We start from the raw sequence: 23,653 nt of genomic DNA on the forward strand, positions 1-23,653 counted from the left end.
CAAAATTAAAGAGAGTAGGTTTATATTAGATAACAGGAAGGAACTCTTCACTACAAGAGTGGAGAGGCACTGGGACAGGTTTCACAGAGAAGTTGTGGATGACGCATCATCTTTGAGCAGCTTGGTCTAGTGGAAGGTCTCCCTGTCAATGGCTGAGAGGTTGGGAGTAAATGACCTTTAAGGTCCCTTCCAAAGCATTCTATGATTCTGTGATGACTCTGCGAACAAAGAACTAGGTAAAAATCTAATTATGATAGTAAGCTGTGCTTGAAAGCAGAAATGGTGGTCTAAGGGAGGTTCCTAAGGCAGTTCCTGAAGGATCAGTTTAGGAATGATTTTTTTTTCATTCTTCTACTAATGACTAAGGACAAAAGCCAGTAGTGTGGTAATTAAATGTTCCTGTCACATTCTCAGAAGGGCTGGGAATGCTGTAATAGTATCATTCAGGAAGAGCTGTGCAGCTCAATGCACTGGAGTAGCAGAAACAGAGTGAAATTGAACATATGATTTCAGCAACTTAGAAAAGGAAGTTCTGCCACAAGTTAGGAAATCCTTAGCTGGAATCAGGAGAGGAAAAGGAAGTTGCTGCTCCTGTGGTTAATCAGGAGATAGCATGTCCACAGACCTGACAGGGTCATGAAAAAGGCAAGTGCTATCACTAGGCAGACTGAGAGATATTTCAAGTCACATTAGAGAAATATTAATACCTATTACAAGGCCTAGGGAAAATCCATATGGGCTACTGTATACAGTTGTCCATGTGAAGGATGAAGATTTTTTTTTTTTGGTAACTCTTCTATCCAAAGACTTTGAATAAACATGATAAGATTGCAACGAGATGCTACGAAGTGTTCACCTCTTTCTCCAGGGGCTGGACTTCCAAGATCTCTCCTACTTAAACCACCCTGTATCACTGCATGCAATGAGCCTGTAGCTGACAACATTTCTTATGACATATGCAATGTTAGATTTTATATACAGTCTTCATGACAAGTGACTTATCTTTTGAAAACAACAAGGTTCAAAGGGAACAGGTTTTTTTATGATTGTGCTGAAACAATGAGGATAGGAGTAGTATCTGTGATATTTGCTAACCAGTGTCTTTTTTTTTTTTTTTTTTTTTTTTTTTTTATTTTTGACCACTATATCAAGGGTCACTGGAAAGGTGAAGGGACCTTTGATTTCAAACCCATTTATAAGAAACATTCTTCAGACCTTGTTCTGTGCTGATTAGAGGTGTTGGGGTAAGCAGATTTTGCTTATGACTTTAAAGGTCAGATTTTATAATCCCTTTCATTCTCCATCCTTTTGGTCAGAACATTTCATAGAGTACAATCTATTACAGAGAAACATTTATTATGAAACATACAATTTTGTAAGCATACACAATTCGCAATTGGAAACTGAACTTGATAGTGAGTCACAATGAGTTTATCTTCTTGATAAAAAATTATATGAGATCTCTATATTTAGTCTGAGGCCAGTGGAATCCTACTATACCTCATTTGCTAGGGCTATATTTGTATTTAAGTGAGTCGAAACAGGGGAGTGGCAAGGGGTGTTACATAGCCTTATAGGCGATTAGGGTTTATAGCCAAATTATCTCCTGAATTACATTAGCTGAAATCAATGTATTCTCCTGGATGAACAGACTGTTCCGTAAAACCTTGGCAGATAAAGCATTAATAAGTGTCAGAGCTGACTTGGTCAATCGAATGATTTGCTGACGCTTCTTTTTACCACAAGCCTGCACTTACAAGTCCAGTGCCAAAGGTTCAGTATATATAGCTGAAGACAGCAAATAGATGGTCTCTTTTTGAGCAGGGTTCTGACAAGCTGCCTTTCTCATTACTCCTCACTGGCAGCACTTTCAGGCAGGAAATTTAGAACATGGTGAAGCTGAAGCTGCCCAATCCTGGCCTGGAGGACAGGATACCTTCCCATGCTGAACTTGAGGTCCTTGAGAAAGAAGAGGCAGATTCCAGACCAAAATGGGACAACAAGGCACAGTATATGCTGACATGTATAGGGTTTTGTGTGGGCTTAGGAAATGTCTGGAGGTTCCCGTATCTCTGTCAGAGCCATGGAGGAGGTATGTCTTTAATACATCTTAACTAACCTTGTGTATAAACCAGGTTTAATCTCTCTTTTGGTAAGCAGATAATGGAATATGTTTAGAACTGTTCAGGTCCTGTGAGAGAAGTGATGCTGTCTCTAGAAGACTGTATAACAGAGAAGGTAATTTCACAGGTCATGATCACCCACTGAAGTCACGTTAGTGATGGAAGAAAAGGGTCTGTTTTTATTACAGGACACAGGATTGAACAAGTGAGACTTCCACTGTCATTTATATAGTTTATTTTCTCAATCTAAGCACAATGTTGCTTTATATACTTGCATATACATATAGTGTGTATTTAAAATATTCATAAACTACTTGGGACTACGATTCTGATCATGATACCAAATGATCTTTTTATAACATGTTTTTCATTGGGCTGGGACTGATCTGTGTATCACCTGTAGAGTCGGTGTTTGTGTAATTTGTGCTACGATTAACAGCATGAATTAAGTTAACATTAAGAGTATTTGTTTGGCAGTTGGTTATATTAAGTAATTTTAAATTCAAGCATTATTATTTACTGTATCATTTACTGGGACTTCTTAAGTTTTAAGTAAGGACTGAATGATCATGTTAAAAAATTTGTTTTCTTTTGCTGTTTGTTTTGAAAGGTAATTTTGAGCTGAACCATTGCTTAAACATTATACAACAACATAAATTTTTCACTTTCTTACAGACTTTTTTGTGTCATATCAGGTTGTTGTCCATGTTTCACTCTGGGATATGTGAAAAATTTATTTGTTCCTTTGTAATGTTTGGTCTTGAAAGAAAAAGTTGGCTTAAGGAACAGTATTTCAAAGCAATATTCTTTTACATGTGCATGGTATGATGCTTAAAAATTGCTCTCCTAGTTAGAGTAGGGACAAATGATGGCTCTGTGAGGAGTTGCTCACACAGACTCAGGGACATGGAACAACAGGTGGCTCCTTTGCAAGAAGAGATGCTTTTATCATTATGAAGTCTCTATCACGGGTTGATATTTAGAGTTTGCAATGCAAACTGGAGGTCATTTGCAGCAGAGCCAGCTCTTGTAGCAAAAAAGTTACAGCACAATGAATGACTTATGTCTGTGTCAGTCCTCTGGCAGTAATTTTTCTTTCTCATCATCCTGTAACTCATCTTTTCTCAGGAAGCGCTGTCAGGAACACTGACAGTGGTTAACCCTGACTTCTTTTTTCCCCTGGGACTCTCTCACTCAAATTTTAGGCAGAATTTGAAAGGGAGCACATAGCAAAGGAATTATAAGCTAATACACAGATATGTATCCTTCTAGCTAGACTTGCTAGCATCTGAAATATTCTTCTGCACAGCACTAAATGCTGTGACTCATATCACTAAACACAAGTAATGGTTTCTCGTGGTGTCTTAGAAAGGACTCCCTAATTTCATCCATCACACGTAAGGATGGAGAGCTGTTGTGCAAGCCCTCCTCCTCCTCCTCCTTTGCTCTATGGTGCACCTCAGCCTCTCATGGTAGGTCTAAATCCAACTCTTGCCATCACTCTCCTCCTCCCATTTCTGTTCTCAAACTTCTCCCTTAAATCAGAAAAAGCATAAAAAGCATAAAAAGACTGTCTGGTTTTTGGATGGGTGCCTTTGAAACTGAATATCTGATTATTTGTATTGTAAAAACAGATCTCAAAGTTCTTATTTCTGAAGATATTTTGAGACAATTTCTGCCTCATGAGATTTTTTGGCTCCTGCATCTCTAATTCCCATTCAGCCATGTTTGCAGCATACCAAGCACCCAACAGAGGCAGCACTGCCACATCTTGGATTGCAGCTGTCAGATTGCTGAAGGAAGCTCCATAAAACCACTCCAGAATTGGATGCTTGTGGTAGTCATTGTGTCTGACATCCTACCTCAGTTGTGCTCCCTCTATCCAGTTTCACCTACATCCAGTTGGCAATGTGCATTTACTAGACATTTTGGGCAAGTTTTGTCTTAGTCTTTGCCCCTCAACATGGTGGTCAAGATGATTCATTCATCTTTGCATTTGGGTGGTCCACTCAGGGGCCACAGATGTGCCTCTATAACAGAGTAGGGTAAAACTGTAACATTATGCACCTTTTTCCAAATTATCCGTTTTGGATAGAAAGCAAACATGAGTTCACTGAGGAAACTCCATTCTGTCCCAGCAGTTAAGGTGCCTTTACCCTGGATGGTGTTTGTCCTCATACTTTGCGTCTTCAAGATATGTCTTCACTCAATCCTGGGTGCAGAGCAGCAGGAATTCCTGTTCCTGCTCTCCCACTGGAAACCAGGATTATGTTCTTCCTGAAATTGTTCCTGGAGTGATTATTTTAGAGTCCTAAAGCTCACATTAGATATGATGGTGGATTATGGTTGTTCATTAAGAGATTAAAAAACAAACAAACAAACAAAAACTACCCATTTACTGTGCAGAAAATATCTGCAGTGGATGTGAAAAAGTCCTGTGTGGCCACACATCAGATATTAGGTATGTGCAGAATCAAGGATACATAGACTGTCTCCTGAAAATTGTTGCTAATTTCTAAGGATTGGCTTTGCTACCTTAACATCTTTCTTTTTGAATTTGCCTTATATGGATGAATGTTTGGATCATTTTGGATGAGTGAGGTCGGGTAGCAATGGTGTGGAGAGTATTTCAGCCAATATATACATACAATACAGCCAAGGACACTCCTCAATGAGGCTGGATGTCCACCTACTTTGTGAACTGGCACTTGTACATGTTGCATCCCTTATGAAACATAAATGGACTACAGTAAAGTATAAGATTTACCCTTGTGTGGTACTTGGACTTCAAAAAAGGTGGATTTTTTTCTCTCTAGATTGTCTGCAGTGAAGGTAGTTAGGAACACTGAGTTTATAAGTAATGCTTATTTTCAGATGTTGAACTTAAATCTGGAATTATTTAAGAGCTGCTTCTTCCTAAGCACAACACTATGATAGTGTTTTCACACTAAGATACCCAAATACACAAAAATAAGTTGCTGATTACATAGTTTACTTACTTTTGTTGTCATAGATAATGAGTTTATATTTTTTAAATGGAATATTTACTCCAGTAAAATCTAGTAGAGCAAAGCACATTTTATTCCTTAATGTCTTAAAAGTTGTCAAATCCATCATTACCAAAGGCAAAATAAAGTTCCATATGCACACAATGTAAAAGGTGTGTTGTTTGCCTCAATGATTTCACCAGCTAAATGAGATTGAAATTTCCCTTAATTTGATAGCTCTCTGACATTGCTCATAGCTTTTGTTTAATCTTTATTGAGCAACATGTCATTTAATCAACTGTTAAACATTTTCATTTTATCCCTGATGACCATTATAAAAAAGATACTTAATGTTTAAACCATTGATTTAAATAAAAGTCTCTAACTCTACAGCTCGCATATGGAAACCTTGCCACTGCATGAGGGAGAACTTTTTTATCTCTGTGCATGCCACACTGAAAGAAGGGACAGTAATGACATCAGCAATTCCTCACAGCAGCTGATGAAATAACATGCTGCTGCAGTTGAGGTCTAAGAATATGTTAGTATAGTAAAACATCTCCATCTGCCTTCCTTTGTGAGGAGCTATGTGCAAGCAATAATGATTTTTTTTCAATATGACATAAGAAGACCTTTGATTAGAGACTAAATAACAGCTATACAGATGTTCAAACCAAATATTATTTGTTTTGAAATACAGTCTTGAAACAGGTTGAGAATCTAATATCTCAGTTGTAAGGTTTCCAGACCAGAGTATCAATCATTGTGTACATCCATACAGTATCTATTTTCAGATCATTGGTTCATTTGTTAGGATCACAGAATTGTGGCAGCTTAAAAAGTACTCACTTATTTTTTTGTGTCCCAGGTGAACCTGGAAGCATTCAAAAGGTGTGTGGGTGTGGCACCTGGGGATAGGGTGTAGTGGTGAACACTGTGGTTAGTGATTGGACTCCATGATCTTAGAGGTCTTTTCCAACCATAATGATTCTGTGATTCTGTGTAGCAGCTTTGCCAAGTCAAATTATTATTTTTTCATTGTAGCTTCTTTCAGAAAGTTTAGGGAGAAATTGAGAGAAAGAGAAAATAAAGCAAGGATGGATTTCTGAACTGGCTGCTAGAATTGAACCCTAGAAACCTAAGAACCCTAGAGGGAGAAAAGAAGTGTCATGTAGAATTGAGAGCTATAATTTTATTTGTCTTGAAAATATAACAATATTCCTACAGCTAAATATTGGTAGTTTCAAATACATAAAATGTTATTCAAAATGCTGAGTCCTTTGTGGCATGTGCCACACATCAGGATGAATGACTAATCCCTGAAAAGTGATTAGTGCACCAGAAAAAAATATTTTTTATTGAAGCTGGTTGCCAAAGATAGCTGTACAAACATGGTGTTCTCAGACTTGTATAAAGCATGACATTAGGCCCCACACAAAAATCCTTCTTACCAAAAAATTATCAATTTTTAAAATCAGCTTGGTTCATCTTGCTTCCATTGGAACCTAGTTACTACTGTTAAAATGTAGACTGGCAAGCTGAAAATGTTTCAGAGAAAAGATAAGAAAAACTGAGATGTACTTTTCATTAGTCAAAGACAAAAGGACTCATTATGATTCGTTATTTGTCTGCTAAACTTCCAACTTTGCTGACTATTCCTCTCTTTCCTCTGTGTCAGTCTATCCCTTCAGGAAAAGGATTGGACACCGTCTCCAAGAAGAAGAGTATCTCATTTATTTTCTTCCTTCCTTCTCACATCTTGGCTACATCCCCTTCCCAGAAGACCATTTAGTCCTTGCAAGAACAGCTTTGCATTAGTGTGGAGCAGCTCTAGGAGCCTCAGGCTGGTGCTGTCTCACTTTGGAGAAAAGTGGCTATTTTGAAATGCCAGGAAAAAGTGAATCATGATGATCCACCCTAGTTTTGGGGAAAGTGAACTCCCCTAGCTGCGAATTCAAATTCAGCATTGTGGTCTCAGTTGAGATATTGTTACAAATGGTGTCAGTGCTAAAGGAGGCAATTCCTGATTTATGTCTTTCTGACTGTGTATTTTCACATCACAAACCTGTGAAACATATAGGGCTTATCCCAATTTTTGAGGACCTAGGATCTCTTTCAAAACAAGGTTCTTTCTTTCCCACCACTCCAGGGACTTCTACAAATTTACTGACTGCAGGAGCTACTGCTGTCAGATCTAACAGGGCAGCCCTCTCTCCCTGCTTTGTTGACTGGCAGCTGAAAGGCATCTAAGCCAGAAATGGCAATGGACTCCCCATCCACCTGTGCCTGGCATCACTTCTGACAGTGCAAAGGTTTTGCCCATGTTGGCAGAGGTTCTGGGACTCATTGAAACTGTGTCAGACTCAGTCAATGCGAGGAAATGACTGTCCGTCCTTTCAGTTTCTAAAGGCTTGTCCCATTTTGTCTTTATGGATCTTCTTAGCTGTGCTGGAACATGGCAGTGCTGTGCACCTAAGGGCCCCTAGTAATCTGATTAGACATGCAGTGCATGCAAATCTGGCTTCAAATAGTTTGTTCTCTGCTGACTCTCCACCCTCTGCATGAATAACACTTCTCATAACTGTTTTACTTTTGCTTTCATAGTAAACAAGATTTTTGCAGTGTACACAATGAGGGCACCCTCTGTCACATTCCATCCCCTTACATCCTCATGGCTTCCTTTCCTGCTGGGAGGGAACCAGTCGTCCCCCTCCTGATGGGAGGGTCAGGGGGACAACCTCCACACACAGAACCTCTGGCCTTTCGGAGTTACTTGCCAGTGCATGGAAGTGCAAGTAGCCATAAGTATGACCTGTGCTCTAACCCTGTATCAGCCTGACAGAGTTTGCCTCATGTCACACTCTGACCAGGAGCTCTCATGAGGGTAAGATCAGAGAAGGACACAATTATTGTGTTTATACCAGCAGTTTTAAATTCCAGAGTATTCTCTCTGTTTCAAGCCCAAGACATCTCATAAGAGTCTGAGACCTGACCCTGCAGAGTCTGTATGGATGCTTCATATGGATATTTTCTTGTTGCCTGCTCTTTTGGATGTCATATGGGTCTCTGCAATACCACACTCTCAATTCTCTCTGGTGAAGCCCTTCTTGACCAATGGTAACAGTTAAGTCCAGAAGATGTATCTGTACAGCTACCTGATCCAAACACTCCCCATTTTCACTGAGGATAAGTCCATGTTACCCTTTGAAACTCAGCTTGCAGTGATTTGAGATCATGCCTTGAGACTTAAGCATGTACTGGAAGTTCAGCCAAAGTGCTCCTAATGGAGACTCATAATTTTTTTTTGTCAGGTCATAGTAAGATCACTTGAAGACTTGATTAGAAATTATCTCCCTGGTCAAAGATCTTATTGAATAAGGAAATGTGCAACCTTTATAATCTTTTCAAGCTATGACCAATTGTTCCTTATCATACTTATGGAAGAAAAATCTTTCTTTATAGCTACCATCTCTGTTGGCAGAAGTGGGGGGAAGATCAGACTGTTTTCTCTGCAGCTTTAGAAAGCATTTAAAGGTAGTCTGAACCTTTTGCTTTCAGTGGACAGCAGGCAGACTGGTGTTCTGATTTAGGCTCCATTTTTTCTCATTGATCTTAAGTGCACAGTTCACCTCCACTCACACAGTTTTAGCAGTCTGGGCAGACATGACTTTCCCTCCAAGACAGGGAGATTCAGCATCAGCACAGTCCCAACACCACAGCCCTCCCTGTCAACAGCACAGGGTGTAAAATGTGCTGCAGGAGTCTCAGAGTTGAACCGCCTTCTAGAGTGGACGTGGCAGGAGTGTTCTATCAGCCTCAGGGGATTTTCTCCAGATGTTTACAGAGGTACCCTCATTAAGGTGCTGAAGAAGAAGTCTTTGAGCATATCTATGGCAGAGCAGTCAGATAAAGGGGTCCCATGACTGTCCTTCCACAAACACAAAAAGAAGAAAGGAAAAAAATTAAAAAGGTGTGCTGTGTACTCACAGCTCTCCAGCTTTCTTGATAGCTTGGAATCCCCAGGAAGTAAATTTCAGTTTCCACAATGGTTTTCATTCTTCAGATTTCCTCTTTCACTCACTATCTGATTTGCATTGCACACATGAGGAAAAGGTCAGTAAATACACATACCTGAACCCTTAACATTCAGGTCTGCATTCTTTTCATAGCCTTCAGATTACTTGTTCCTATTTAGATTAGGAAGTTAAGGCCAATTTGTAATGACAGATAACCATAATTCTAACGGGTAGCAATATTCAAGCATTTGACTCTGCACTTTCATAGTCCAGTGTGGTGTCCTATGCTACCTCCCATATCCAAGGTACACCTTGTTCAGGAAAAAATTAATTAAGAATACTTGTCCTGTACTAACCAACTTTATCGTAATTAACAGGGTTTGAACCCTGTACTTCAAATGTCTTCTAATCACACATGAAAGTTGTTGAACACAGATTCCAAGAATTTATTGTTGTTTTAGGAAGACAGCCCCAGGCTGCTGACTAATATTTAGAGGTCCATTGCTTAGTTCATTCAACTATTTAATATACTTGGCATGAGTCACAGCTATAAAACCATAATCTTTTGCAGAAGAATAAAAGAGGGGAAAGTCATTCCAGGAGGGTAGCTACCTTTCCTCCACTTGCAATACAAAGGTGGCTCTTTCAAATTTTAACCTTGAGAGTGTATAATTTCTGTTTATGTGTGTCACTTGAGAAAAAGAAGAAGAATTCCAACCTGAAACCCCATATGTAATTGAGTGCCCTGCCTGGGCAATCAGGAAAAGCATTGCTCAGAAAATAAGGAAGAATTTCCACAGAGATGTTTTTTTCCCCACAGTGATAAGCAGAGGTTATTTATCATGTCAACATCTCATGAACCTAATATTTTTGTTTTGTTTTAGTACTTCACTGATCTGAATCGTTACTTTTCTTATCCATTCCAGGAGCCTTCATGATCCCTTTCCTGATTTTGCTAGTCCTGGAGGGCATCCCTCTGCTTCATCTTGAATTTGCTATTGGTCAAAGGCTGAGGAAAGGCAGTGTGGGCGTATGGAGCTCTATCCACCCTACCCTGAAAGGGGTTGGTAAGTCAAAAAGCTGCCTGAGAAAGCACAAGTCTCTGAACTAATGATCTAAAAAACAAATCTCCCAGGTTTTATTCTGGTGTGCCATAAGAGATTTCAGGATCTATTAGTTTTCCTCTCTTCCTAATTCTCCTTTGATAGGTCAAACTAATCATGATAAAGCACAATGACAATTTTGTGTTCACATTCCCAAGTACCATGGGCCTGTTAAAACCTTTCTCTAATCTGAGACCAATTTCAGGCCTCAGAGATATTTTTTGTATTATACATACTGGCTGTTTTTACCATTAGGATAGATCTTTAGGTGTGCCAAAAATTGTTCTGAAACTGTTCTGTAGATAAATATAAGTTGAATCTTTATCTGATAGACCTCAGTTCCACCTAATTTTACTTTACTTTACTAACTTTACTTTTGTATCTGGGAGTTACCATTCCACAAAAAAGCCACAGAAACACTGTTTTGTAGAAAATACTTCTTCACCTCTGTACCAGACATCTGAGTGTTCAAATGGCCCATTTGAAAATGTAGCAAAAGCAGCACTATGCACACAACATAAAAGTCTCCACAGGTGCCTCATTGCACGGGAAGCACAGGAGGTGCCTCTGAACATCAGGAAGCATGGTGAGGGTGAGCAAGCACTGGCACAGGCTGCTCAGGGAGGTTGTGGAGTCTCCAGCCTCAGAGATACTCAATGTCTGCCTGGACATGGTCCTGGGCAACCAGCTCTGGCTGGGCTCGAGCAGGGTGTTGGACCAGGTGACCTCCAGTGATGCCTTCCAACCTCGACCACACACTTGAAAGGAAAGAAACAGGACTGCTTTGGCATCCACTGCGTTTGTAAATCAGTTACAAAAGATAATTGTTAATTGCATCTGGAATTTTTCAAGATTCTTTAGAACCTAAGAGCTCTCAGGAGCTAATGATTAGCATTTACTGTCTGCCAGAGAAGTCATCAGAGGTTGATTACTTGGGAACAGGCAGAGGAGGACAGATACCAGTGTGAATTCTGTACCTGGTCACAGCCCGTGCCTCCTGGCAGCCATCCAACACCACCTCTGCTGACCTTTGCAGGGACATTGTGGAAGATGGAGATATTTCAGTCTCATTTAATCAAAATCCCAAGTCAGCTGAACTTCACATGTGTCCAGCATCCCAAACTCCCTGGATATCAGCTGGCAAAGCTGTGAACCAGACTGTGTGGTGTCTGTAGAGAGTCTTCTCGTAAAGTTGGCTCCTAAGTGGGCATCATCTTCAGTCTCAGAGAGGTTTTAGGATGTAACTCTACGTAGAACTCACCTGTCCAACCTTTAGGCAACAAATTCACAGTAATAACTCTACATCCAAGATGTACCAGGGGAGGAAGGAAAGGTTGAGTTTGATGCCATGTACTTGGATATATCTTGAAGACAAGAGTGTTGCAATTACACAGTGTTCTGATTTTTATTTTTTTTTCAGGCATAGCATCAATGTTTGTATCTTTCCTGGTGGGCTTATATTATAATACTATTATTGCCTGTGTGATGTGGTATTTCTTCAACTCCTTCCAAGAGCCCCTGCCTTGGAACAGCTGTCCTCTCAATGAGAACAGAACAGGTATGTTTTATAAAATATTGTATTTTGTTTCACAGCACAGATTTCTAACAGTTACCCTAGATAAGTCTATCTGTGAAATAGCAGTAAGGCATGGCAGTCCTGTCAGGCACATTGCACTATTTGATACCTGTGTCTTGTACAAATTCACATTAAATAAAATGTGGCCAGCACTTAATCTCTGAGACAAATTTTGGTTTTTTATATGAAACTTCATTGTAGATTTTGACAGATGTGTTCACATACAGAGTATTCACTAAGTGCAGATCTAGTATAAACATTAACACAGGCAATGTGTTTCACCTGTCTCTTCACCAGCAACCCTCCATTAGCACATTGAAAAGGAAAAAAAATGCATAATCCATTTGAAACACCTGTATCTCCCAATATGACAAGTCTACAGCTCCTTGGAGACCGCTTGGTAACAGCAGCTTTGTTTTCCACAGTCAGCCCTGCATGACACTGTATGAAGCAGGTTTTTCTGCTGGGTCTGTGAACAGCTGCTCCTCTCCTCCCAGAATAATCATGGAAAGCCTCATTTAAGGACAGGCCAGAGCTGAATATTGCACAGGACAGTACAGTGCAGGGAGCTGAGGATTCAGCTTGAGCTGACAAGACCTTGAACATTATCCCACAAACCAGAAGACAAAATATTGTTGAGGGAGGTGTGGGAGGGGAAGGTGTGGGAGGGGAAGAGCCACTGTATTAAAATACCTGTTAAACGGCCGTCATTTAAATCTCTCATTTTGCCATGGAACTAGCCTCCAAAAACACAAAAATTTGCCAACAACAGATCAATTGGCATTAAGTGGAACAATTTAAAACTCTGATGTTTATTATTTAGCTTCCTTTTTTTCCAGGTAAATAAAAGGCATACAGAATGACAACCATTTTGTGGTTACAGATTATGTGGAAGAGTGTGCCAAGAGCTCTCCTGTAGATTACTTCTGGTACAGAGAAACACTGAACATCTCCACTTCCATTGAGGATTCTGGCAGTATCCAGTGGTGGCTTTTGCTGTGTTTAACATGTGCATGGGGTGTGCTGTATGTGTGCACAATCAGAGGCATTGAAACAACAGGAAAGGTACTCACTCTGTCTTGGTGGGGCTTTTTATGAGATGAGATTAATCATTATACCTTATTTACATAGAATTAATAATGCTGTAGAAGCTGTCTGGTTTTTGAGTGAAAGCATGTCCAAAATTTTCTGTCATTATCAGGACTGCTTTTTGAAGAATGAAGGTGAATAAAATGGAATCTGACTTATTTGATTTATGTGGAGATTTTTGTGACCAATTTTTTGTGAGTCATCCTTACAGGTCCTAGTAATACATTTTTAGGCATTATCACTTTAACACTAATATTAATCTTTAATGCAAGATGAAGGGAATCTCTTGTTATTAGGGCTATTCTCTTCAAAACATAAAGATTTATTCGTGTTTGTGCAAGTCCTAAATGTTATCTCTACGAAAGAGTGATCAACGTTCTTCTGTGCAGCAAAGCCCTAAGAGTCCATCCTTGTATCAATCTGGTCTCAGGGTGTAGATTATTTTTGATGCTGATTTTGAATTATCTGAGTTGAATTTCAACAATGACAATTTCTTTTAAATAGACTACTATTGCTAAAAAAATGCTTATTATCAAAATGTACCACAAATGCTATTTCGTTGAACATTTATTACTGTAGTATGCTAATTGTGACTCACTTGGAACTTGCCATTACTGTTAGTCTCCACACTTTATTGTCTTTACTTTTTTTTTTTATTATTCAAGTGTTTTATTTGAGTGGTTTATTTACATTTCTTTGGGGTGCAGGCTGTGTATGTGACATCAACTCTCCCATACGTGGTGCTTACCATTTTCCTGATCCGTGGCTTGACGCTGAAAGGATCAACCAATGGAATTGTGTATCTCTTCACCCCTAATGTAAGTCACTGCTAGGGCCATTGCTCAATGAAACATGGTGTAGTTCTCTCTGTAATTAACAACTGATAGAAAATTAGTCCTACCCACTGGTGCTTTTCTAACTATCCCTCAGACATCTTAAAAATCTTGATTCTCTGAGGTGAATCCTCTGTTTTGGACATAACAACTGTACATATACACAAATATTTTCTCTCTCTCTCCATCATTAATAAAAATCTGTTCTAACAGATTGAATGATCATGACAGTGCAGTGGGGTTGTCATTTATTTGGCTTGATTTATTTTCCTGTGTTCTACCTAATAACCAGCCTAAATTTAAAGCATAAATTACGTATTTGGGAGTAGAACCCACCTAATTGCCACATGAACAAAAGGCCTAAGAGAATGGCTTTATTATATAAAAGTATTTAAAAAGAGGGATCATTTTCCATAAGAATGATCATTATTAATGCTAAATAGTAAATAACTTCTCTGAAAACAGGCATGGCAGCTGTCAGGTATGCAAAGCATTTTTTTAATCAATTTTCAAAATACTTATATAAAAACTTCAGATAGGTTTTCTTTTATTTAATAAAAAAGTAAGTTTGACAAAAATATTGACCTATTTGTTCAAATTCTTCAAGAACAGTGGGTTTTACATGGTTAATATTCTTGTTTTAATTGTTGTTTTAAATCTCTCATACTCAGTTTTAATAGCAATTTTGGATGTGCTTATGTGTGTCTGATGCCTCAGGTTACCGAGCTGGCAAACCCAGTGACGTGGCTGGATGCAGGAGCTCAGGTGTTTTACTCCTTCTCCCTGGCCTTTGGAGGCCTCATTTCATTCTCCAGTTACAACTCTGTTCAGTAAGTAGCCAGGCAAAACCCAAATTTTATGTGAATATTTCATTCTTTCAAAGGAAACATCTCTATTTTGCCCTACTATTGTGCTACTTGGGAGTGGGACAGCCTCCCCTCAGACATGTAGATGCATCTCCTCTGACTGCTCCTAGCTCTCCCAAACCAAGATCTCAGGTCCCTGTTCTGGCTAACTTCCTAGAGAAAGATGTGGTGATGCAAGACAGAGGCAGGGGACTGGCTGCTCACCACCAGCTGAGGAGCGGGAGCTTCCTCTGTGGGAATGGTGATGCCCTTGGTCTCAGAGCAGGTGGTAAAGCACATATTTCAAATCAGTCCACAGAACACAGTTTAGAACTTTAGCTTTGAGATGAAGATATACATCTAATCTTGAAATTTAAATTGAATTCCTTTACATGTGTGGTATGGGGCCAGGGAGTGAGAAATCCCATCACCCAGAGACTGACTCAGCCTGCAAATTATGATGCAGTACTATATTCTACACCCTCCCTCATAAAATATTGGACCAACCTCTTGGTGCCTGCCATCCCTTCAGCATTCTTGAAAGGAAAACTGTGTGGCATTCGCTAAACCTAATATTTTTGATAGACATCTCTGAATTAAGTTTGGATATGTGGTTTGGTCATGCATTCAGAAATCAGTGTTTCAGTTTTGGCTTGGGTTTGATTACACCACTGCAGCATTTCAGTCGCTGAGGAAGTTCCTTGCCACCACTCTTGAGTTCAGGTGTTTTTGAAAGGATCACCTGGAATTTTTGGTGCCTGCAAGTCTCAGTGTGAAGTGTCAAGCCCTGCTTAAGGTCCAAGTCAATGTTCCACAGCCATGAAGTCAGAACTGAGAGCAGCCACCTTTCCAAAAGACACAAAGGAAAGGAGCAGCGTCCTCTGGGTTTTCCAACACACAGGGCAGTTGCATTCAGGCGATGTTCTTTCAAAGCTCAATGATTCATGATTAATGGAGGAAACTGAACAAAGTCATTAAACCCCCAAGGAATATAGGTAAAAAAATTCCCCATGCAAATTCCACAGTGTTACTCTGTGGTGTTGGGCCACCTGCAATCCAGCACCAGCTGAACCAGGTGGCAGTGACTCTGCCCCTGGATTGTTTGGGAGTACAAAAACATCAGAAAATACAATAAGGTTTCAATGCCATCAAGGATTCACTAACTCATAATGAGAAGGAGCTTGAGCATCTTACTTTCTCTAAAAGGAAGAAATGTTTTTTAAGCCTGTCGCTGAGAATCTTGTCTGACATTGCAAAAACTGACACAAGACTACAGCAAGGAATTTCCATTCAATGCCCTACAGCCAGCAGAATCCCATTTGCAATGATATAAATGGGGAAAGAACACAGTGTGGTAGGTCTCGGTTGGACAAGTTTGTCTCTTCTCTTGAACATGTTCAGAAAATTAAATATGACAACATCAGGTTAATCTCAATACCCCTCTCTTGCCCAGGAGAAATAAGATATCTACTGTTTTACAGCCTTCTCTTAAAACCATTAACTAATTTAATATTGATATTTTATCTTGTCCCTCAGATGAAAGTCTGTTTCTGGCTCTGCAAATTCTTTGTATTAACACACTGGCAAGAAGTGCATGAAGCAGAGGTGTTTCTACAAAGAGTTTTTCTGTCCCATCTTATCAGCATAAGGTTCACTGTTCTTCCAAAACTTGAGAACATTTTGAATCATCTTTTATTCAACAGTCAAAACTGTTCCCAAGTGCTCTTGGCTACTGCAATTTTACCATACTTCAGCGCTTCTGAAGAGTGAACTTCTGCTCACTTTTCCTGTCTGAGTATTTGAATTCAAGCCCAAATCTTTCACCTTGCAGCACAATACACCAGCAGTGAAGGCACAGCCCATGGCTATGTGTTTCTGCACACATCCATGACAAACTTGAAAAGGAGAGGAGTCTTTTGCCCCTCATACTTTACTTCCCACAAGCCAAACATGAAAACACATCAGGAAATTATTCCTTGTGAACAGGGTTATTTGAGATGGAAAAAAACCCAAAAGAAACCAAAACCACAGCTATTAAATTGCTCAAGGCACCAAGTTTTAATTTACTAAATCTAACAGCATTATTTGTGTGCTTTTAGAGGGTACACTGATGTACCTATGCATCCTAGGCTATTTTTTTCCAAGTCTTGGTAGGCAGTTCTACTGTTTATTTTAGGAATGTGATTGACATCCAATGTTTCTTCTCTTTGAATTGCAGCAACAACTGTGAGAGAGATGCTGTGATTGTTTCAGTGATCAATGGTTTCACATCCATCTATGCTGCAACAGTCATATATTCCATCATTGGATTCAGAGCCACAGCAAGATATGATGACTGTTTTGACAAGTGAGTTATTGGGAAAAAAACCCCACAGAATATACAGTTGTTTGTTTGGCTGAGGCAGCTCTGTTAGCCTGCTGATAATGGATTTATCATTTATGACTAATTGCAGCTCTTCACCCACGTGGCATCAGAACCACTCATTACTCATAAAAATACGGAATCTTGTGGAACAAATCCCATAGAAAGTGATAATAGTTTAAGTCAACTTATCACCTACATAAATGTTGCATAAGCAACTATATTTTACATTATCCTTCATGCTGACATATGGCATGAATGTAATATTCCCTGGTTCCTGTGTTAGCTCCGTGTTTAGGTTTCCTCCTGGAGAGCTCAAAACTTAGCTCTCATTGGAGATGCCTCACTTTACCAGGGCAGTCAGACTCTGTGGCTTCCAGTCTAATTTCTCCACATTCAGCTGTGAAACCACACGATTGACAGCTGCAGACAACTCAGACATGCCATGTTTAGTCTGCAATGCTAGGATACCTAACTCCTGTGCAGGTTCCTGGAGTGTCCATCCATCTAGAGTCATCCATGCCATGAAAGACAGTGTTATATTCACCTTGGAAGAAGGAGAATTGTGCGTGCACCTCTGCTGGACTTTCCAATGTCAAATCTGATCTTGCCATTGTACTCTTAATGACTTGTTTGATGATGTAAACGAATCCTGATGATGCTTAAAAATCAATAATTTCAAATTACTTATATTTCACCTTTTTCAGAAATATTCTTACTCTGATGAATGCATTTGATTTGCCAGAAGGTAATGTAACCCAAGATAACTTTGAACAAATGCAGCAGCTGTGCAACATGACCGATCCAGCAACTTTTGCAAGCCTCAAGTTTGAAACCTGTGACCTGGAAACTTTTCTGAATGATGTAAGTTTAATACCCTAACACATATTGGTACCTTAAATATAGAAATAGAATAAATAAATAAATGGAAATGTATAGCAACAATTTAATTGCCAAGTGTAATGACTACTAATGTAAATTTAAGTGCTGTGTGATGTTAATGAACCTAAATCTTCCCCAGGGAGCTGAAGGAACTGGCCTAGCCTTTATTGTCTTCACTGAAGCTATCACCAAAATGCCTGTCTCACCTTTATGGTCCATTCTTTTCTTCATCATGCTCTTCTGCTTGGGCTTGTCATCTATGTTTGGAAATATGGAAGGTGTGCTTGTACCTTTACAAGATCTCAAGATTATACCCTCCAGAGTGCCTAAGGAACTTGTTACTGGTAAGTGCTTGTTTAGAGACAATTGATCTCCCCACCCCACCAGGAGAGCAGCTTGTGTGCTGAAAAAGCAGCCCACCCTGCTTCTACCTTCAGATCTGGAATGGTCTTAAGACTCCCAGACAACCTACTGAAGGTTTTCTCATGTTCCCCAATGGAGCAGCTCATGTGAGGGTCCTTCTGAGCCTGCAGGCAGCTGTTAACCCTTAGGCTTGCCCATCTGCCTGCTCCTGGTGACCACTGTCTCTTCCTTTGGGAAGCTGGAGGATCTAAGTCCTTCACCCAGGCAGGATTTCTCTCAGAGCAACATTATCCCATCAGCTATGAGGAAGAGGACCTGTTTTGTCTCCTCAGCTTTCTCCCTTTTTGTTTGCAACATCTGCCACCTGCGTAATTAGGAGAGTTTTACCCAAATAGGAGCTGGCCTCCCCAGAGTGCCATTAAAAAATAAAGTGGTGGCCTTCAGGCCGCAAGAGTTACTTTTCAAGCTTTATAGCTCCCGGGGAAATACTTTTTTTTCTCATTTTGCTTTTGCTTTCTTTGCCTAAGTGTGCTGTTGTTTTGGTTTTTCCCCACAGGTCTCATTTGTTTGGTGTGTTATTTGATAGCTTTCATTTTTGTACTGAATTCTGGTAATTACTGGCTGACACTATTTGATGGTTTTGCTGGCTCTATTCCCCTGCTGATAATTGCATTTTGTGAGATGTTTTCAGTCGTCTACATTTATGGAATAGACAGGTATGAAATACAGTTTAACCATTACTTGATATCAAGGTATAAAGGGATTATTCTTGTATAGATACAATCTTGCTGCATCTCTGTGCACAGAATTTCTGTTACAGAAATCAAGTAAATGATACAGCTATAATTCAGGGTTGCTTCTACGTTTCAGGTTTCTTACAAAGTTCTCAGCAAAAAGAAATAATGCTTGTTAAGAATTTGTATATGAAAGATTTCCACTTCATTAATACATTATAATATATAATTATATTATTATTAATATTATTTTATTTATTCTAATTATATTATTTTATTTATTCTAATTATATTATTTTAATTATCATAATTATAGCATATAATTCCCTTTAACAACCAGTTCAAATATCCCTGAGATATTGCAAGAATATATTAGGCATCAACAAGAGCCCTGGAGCGCAATAATGTGAATGAACATAATTTATTTTTCAAATAGGCATCAGAATGTAGATATTTGCAACAGTTACAGAAGAGCAACTACAGCTCATTTGCCTTTCAAATATGGTGACATTTATAATAACTCTTCTTTAGGATAGTTGCATTAAACATTTAATTAGCAGAAGCAAAGTACAAGCACCTTGGCACTGAGCTGGAAATTTAACACAGAGGTATATCCCAGGATTACAGGCAGTGTTTACAGGCAGTGCTAAATGATTCTGTCCAGCACAGGGATCTCCAGGCAGGCTACAGATATTAGTTTACAGCAGCTTGCAAATCCAAAGCTCCTGAGATTTGTTCTTAGCTGATAAATCCAGGACTTTATCTGTTGTAGCAGTGAGTAATAATACTCTCAGCTTTCTAGAGATGTAATAAACCAAGTATCAACATCTTCATGTTTATAATTAATACATAAGAAATGTGAAATAAAGGACAGGGAATTCAATCACCCACAACTTTTACTTGAACTTGCGCCAGATTCAGCTGCTGCTCCTGGCAATGGGGTGAATGCCCTTGTGGCCCATTTTCCCATGCTTTTATACTACTTGAGGAAGCATGAGTCAGGCAAGCTAGATGGCATACCCTTGAAAAAGAAGGTTTATTTTAATTTGATAAGGACAGAAAGGTCTATGTTGTTTCCTTCCCTTTAAGATCTCAGAACTCCTTACAAAGTAAATTAAAATTATTCCCAGGACAAAATATGGGGTGATGATAAAATAAATTTACGCAGTGATTGAGATTCAAGTGGATTCAGAGTGCTGTTCAGTGTGTTGTTCATAGTTGAAGTTCATGACTGAATAGTCCCCTCAGGTTTATCCCCATAGGATATGGAGGAAATGCAGACAAAAAGACTAAAGCAGAAACTCCAAACTTCCAAACTAGCTGGTTTTTAAGAAGTGTGAGCACAAGGTGTTGCATTATATGGAGAGGCCATAAATTGGTTCAGGACTGATGCAGGCAGTACCACTGTCAATGCAGGGCTTGTTTCTTCTTGTGGAAATATTTTTGGCCACTGACCACTCCATGTTCCTTGAATAATCCAAATAACGCAATTGTAGGTGTTATTAAGAATGTGTAGTTACATATAGTTTCATTATTCAGCCCAAGAAATCTGGAAGATACCCAAATTAGGGAAACATTATATTATTATCTAATTATTAAATTACTTCTATTTACTCTTTTTCTTTTTCAATATTGTGTCACTCTCTTAAATTTATGCAGTACTGAGATACTTATCAAAAAATTGTGAAGCAATACTGCAATATGTTCTGAGGAAAATCCATCTGCACTGACTCTTTCCTGTTGAAACTATTTCACATACGCCTCACAGACGTCTTCAAGATAGTACATTTCCAAAAAATATTTTTCCAGACTTGCAATATGTGCCTTAATTTGAACTACTGAGATCTAACTCCTGATGTTGTTGATTCTAGTCTCAAACTGACATTAGCAAATTCCTAGGAACCACAGTTAGGGTAGTTTGGACTTCCCTGTTTATGAGCAGGCATTCTTTGATCCTGGCCAGCCTTTAAGTCTAGACTTCCTGTTTTTGTTTCTAGGTTTAACAAGGATATTGAGTTCATGATTGGACACAAGCCAAACATTTTCTGGCAGGTTACCTGGAGACTCATCAGTCCTCTCATTATGTTAGTTATCTTTTTCTTTTATTTTGTGGTGAAAGTCAACCAAGAACTGCTCTACAGTGTTTGGGACCCTAACTATGTAAGTGTGCAAACCAAAATATTTATTTTTAATTAAGTATTCTTATTTAACATAAGAGTCATTGTCAGTTATATTCATCTTCCATCTGAAACAGTTTTCTGGCAAACTTGCCACAAGACATGGAAGTAGGACTGCCTTCTTTTCTCCTCCTTTGCAACCTCACTTCCCTCTTAATAATGTTTCAGCCCTCTCTCACCCTTTGAATTCAGCCTTCCCACAAAAAGGCTGGTTGGCCATAAGGCCCTGGTGTCCTGTCAGGTCCCCCATTCCCACATTCCTTTGTGCTAAGGAAGCATTCCAGTCCCCCAGTCACCTTTCCTGGCTCCTACTGCTTTCACACCATTTTCTTTACATCGTTTCTGAGCAAACACAAGCCCAGAACAGCTGAGGCTGGAAATCCTTGAGCTGAAAGCTGCTGTGGAATTGCCAAACCGTTGTGCCATTATGGCCAGTCAGTGTTCCGATTACATTTTTGATCTGTTGAATTATTGAATGTGTGCATGTTCCCAGGTATTTGCTCCTCATGACTTTCCACAACTTGGTTGTTTGCTCTTTCAGGAGGAGTTCCCCAAGACAGAGAAGGTTGAATATCCCCCCTGGGTGTACGCTGTCATTGTAATCCTTGCTGGAGTGCCCAGTTTGGCCATCCCTACCTTTGCCATCTACAAAGCCATCAGGAACCGCTGTCAGAAAAAAAATGATCGTGCTGGCCTTATCGCTACATCTGAGACTTCCATTAATGGAAACTTAAAGAATTCATCATAAAACCATTTTTTTTTTTTCAAATGTGGAAGAATGCTCTGTCAGTGAGGAAAGTAAAAAACAATATATTTTTTTTAAGAATACAGAGTTAATTTCATTTTCATGAAAGGATAACCATGTATTGTTTCCAGGTAAACATTTCCTTAACAATGCCATGCACTGTGAAGAGTTGATGACCTGGCTCCTGGAAGCAAAACAGTGACATTTGCAAGTGGTTGGGGCACCAGGCCATATAATGTGTCCTCTTTCTTTTTCTGACGCCAGCTTATTTGAAACTGGATTCCATCCCCTCGGTTTGGGGATGCACTGTGCATGAAACGCCATAAGTGACTCTTACACATGTAATCATTCTGACTGGGTGGTCACTATGAAGGGTAACTTAATGCTGTCCTCTCTTGCAAGTAAAATTGTTTTTACTTTACATGCCACTGTGTTGCACAAAGCCACTAATATTATTTGTCTCGTAGAGAAGTTTAAAATATTTAATAAAAACATTTCTAAGTATGAGAATGACAGCTTGCTTCGTTCAGAATTCTATATATTTTATAAATTGCCTATAACTTCCAAGTTCCTACCAGATAGTGCTGCTTCTGCTGATGACAGCAGAGGTAATCTTGCAATGGGGCAGCAGCAGTTCAGGAAACAGCAAAATCTGCCTTCTGTGGCACCCAAGAGCAAGGGGTGCACCACTTGTCTGGGGGATCTGTGCTGATGGGAGATCCAAGGCACACAAAGATGCAAATCTTGCAAATCTCCTCTGTTGCCATCAAGGTAGGTGGCTCTGGTTCACGTACACACACACACACAAACACTTACCTTACAACAATTTGAATTTTTTAACTTCCATGTGGAGCTCAGTGAGGAGTCCCATTCCTCAAGTGGCCACCAAAAAGGGAAAGGGGAGCAGACAGTGTCCATGTCCCCTCTGGATGGGTGATCCTCTTCATCCAACTGTGTATATGGACAGTGGCACACTGGTATCGCACACAGCAGTTCCTACACCCACCTTTTGAAATGAGAATGGACCCAATTTAGACCCTCATACTGGTTGTAATCGAAACAATCTCATAAAAGAAACTGGGACAATTAGGGTATATTTACTCCAGAATTTAGAGCAGTCTGTCTCCTCTGAACTGAGAGTAAAGTGACAGACATCGCATGTGTGCTTCATGGAATCATAGAATAAATGGTTTGGGTTGGAAAAGACCTTGAAGATCACCCAGTTCCAAACACCCTGCCATGGGCAGGGACACCTTCCACTTGGCCAGGTTTCTCCAAACCCCTGAACATGAAGATTTGCAGGGATGGGGCATCCACAGCTTCTCTGGGCAATCCATTCCAGAGAATCTGAATGATTAAATTAATTTACACTCCATTTTCAAATTTTTAAAATTATATTAATGTAAGTAACTATTTAAACTACTTGAAGATGTTGCTGTTTAATGGGAAGAATATTTCTTTGTCAGATTTTTCTGCTGATAGAAAGCTCACCCACCAGGTATGAGTAACACCACGCATGAAGTGGCTGGCTGCAGAAGCCAGGTGTGGAATTCAGGGTGTTGCTGGGAGGGCCCAAGCCCAGCCCAAGGCAACTCCTGATCAGAGGAGCAGTAGGGGAAGGAGCGATGGTGGTGTGTGCCCTGGCACCGCTGACGTTGTGCAAGTGCTGCCAAACCACCCCGTGTGTCCAGCTCGTGTGTGTGCCCTCTGAGACAACCCCAATAAGACACAGGGAAGTTGAGTTGCTCCATCTGTGAGTCTGGATATTTGTAGAGGTGTAAGCAGATGAGCTATGACAGCCCAGAGAGGATGGGGGGA

The 23,653-nt window shown here is 39.7% G+C and overlaps 1 protein-coding gene across 1 annotated transcript; it reads left to right on the forward strand.

Annotated features, from left to right (window-relative positions):
* The first annotated feature begins 1,777 nt into the window (after window positions 1-1,777).
* On the forward strand, window positions 1,778-22,339 carry SLC6A19 (solute carrier family 6 member 19). Its single transcript, XM_015620133.3, has 12 exons — window positions 1,778-2,092; window positions 10,053-10,193; window positions 11,650-11,787; window positions 12,689-12,870; window positions 13,602-13,712; window positions 14,445-14,557; window positions 16,791-16,919; window positions 17,642-17,798; window positions 17,956-18,160; window positions 18,736-18,895; window positions 20,911-21,073; window positions 21,632-22,339. The coding sequence occupies exons 1-12, from the start codon at window positions 1,891-1,893 to the stop codon at window positions 21,836-21,838; spliced, it is 1,908 nt and encodes a 635-aa protein (XP_015475619.1). The 5' UTR covers window positions 1,778-1,890; the 3' UTR covers window positions 21,839-22,339.
* Window positions 22,340-23,653: the final 1,314 nt, after the last annotated feature.

The sequence above is a fragment of the Parus major genome, chromosome 2 (genome assembly GCF_001522545.3).
Source record: "Parus major isolate Abel chromosome 2, Parus_major1.1, whole genome shotgun sequence".
Taxonomy (NCBI): domain Eukaryota; kingdom Metazoa; phylum Chordata; class Aves; order Passeriformes; family Paridae; genus Parus; species Parus major.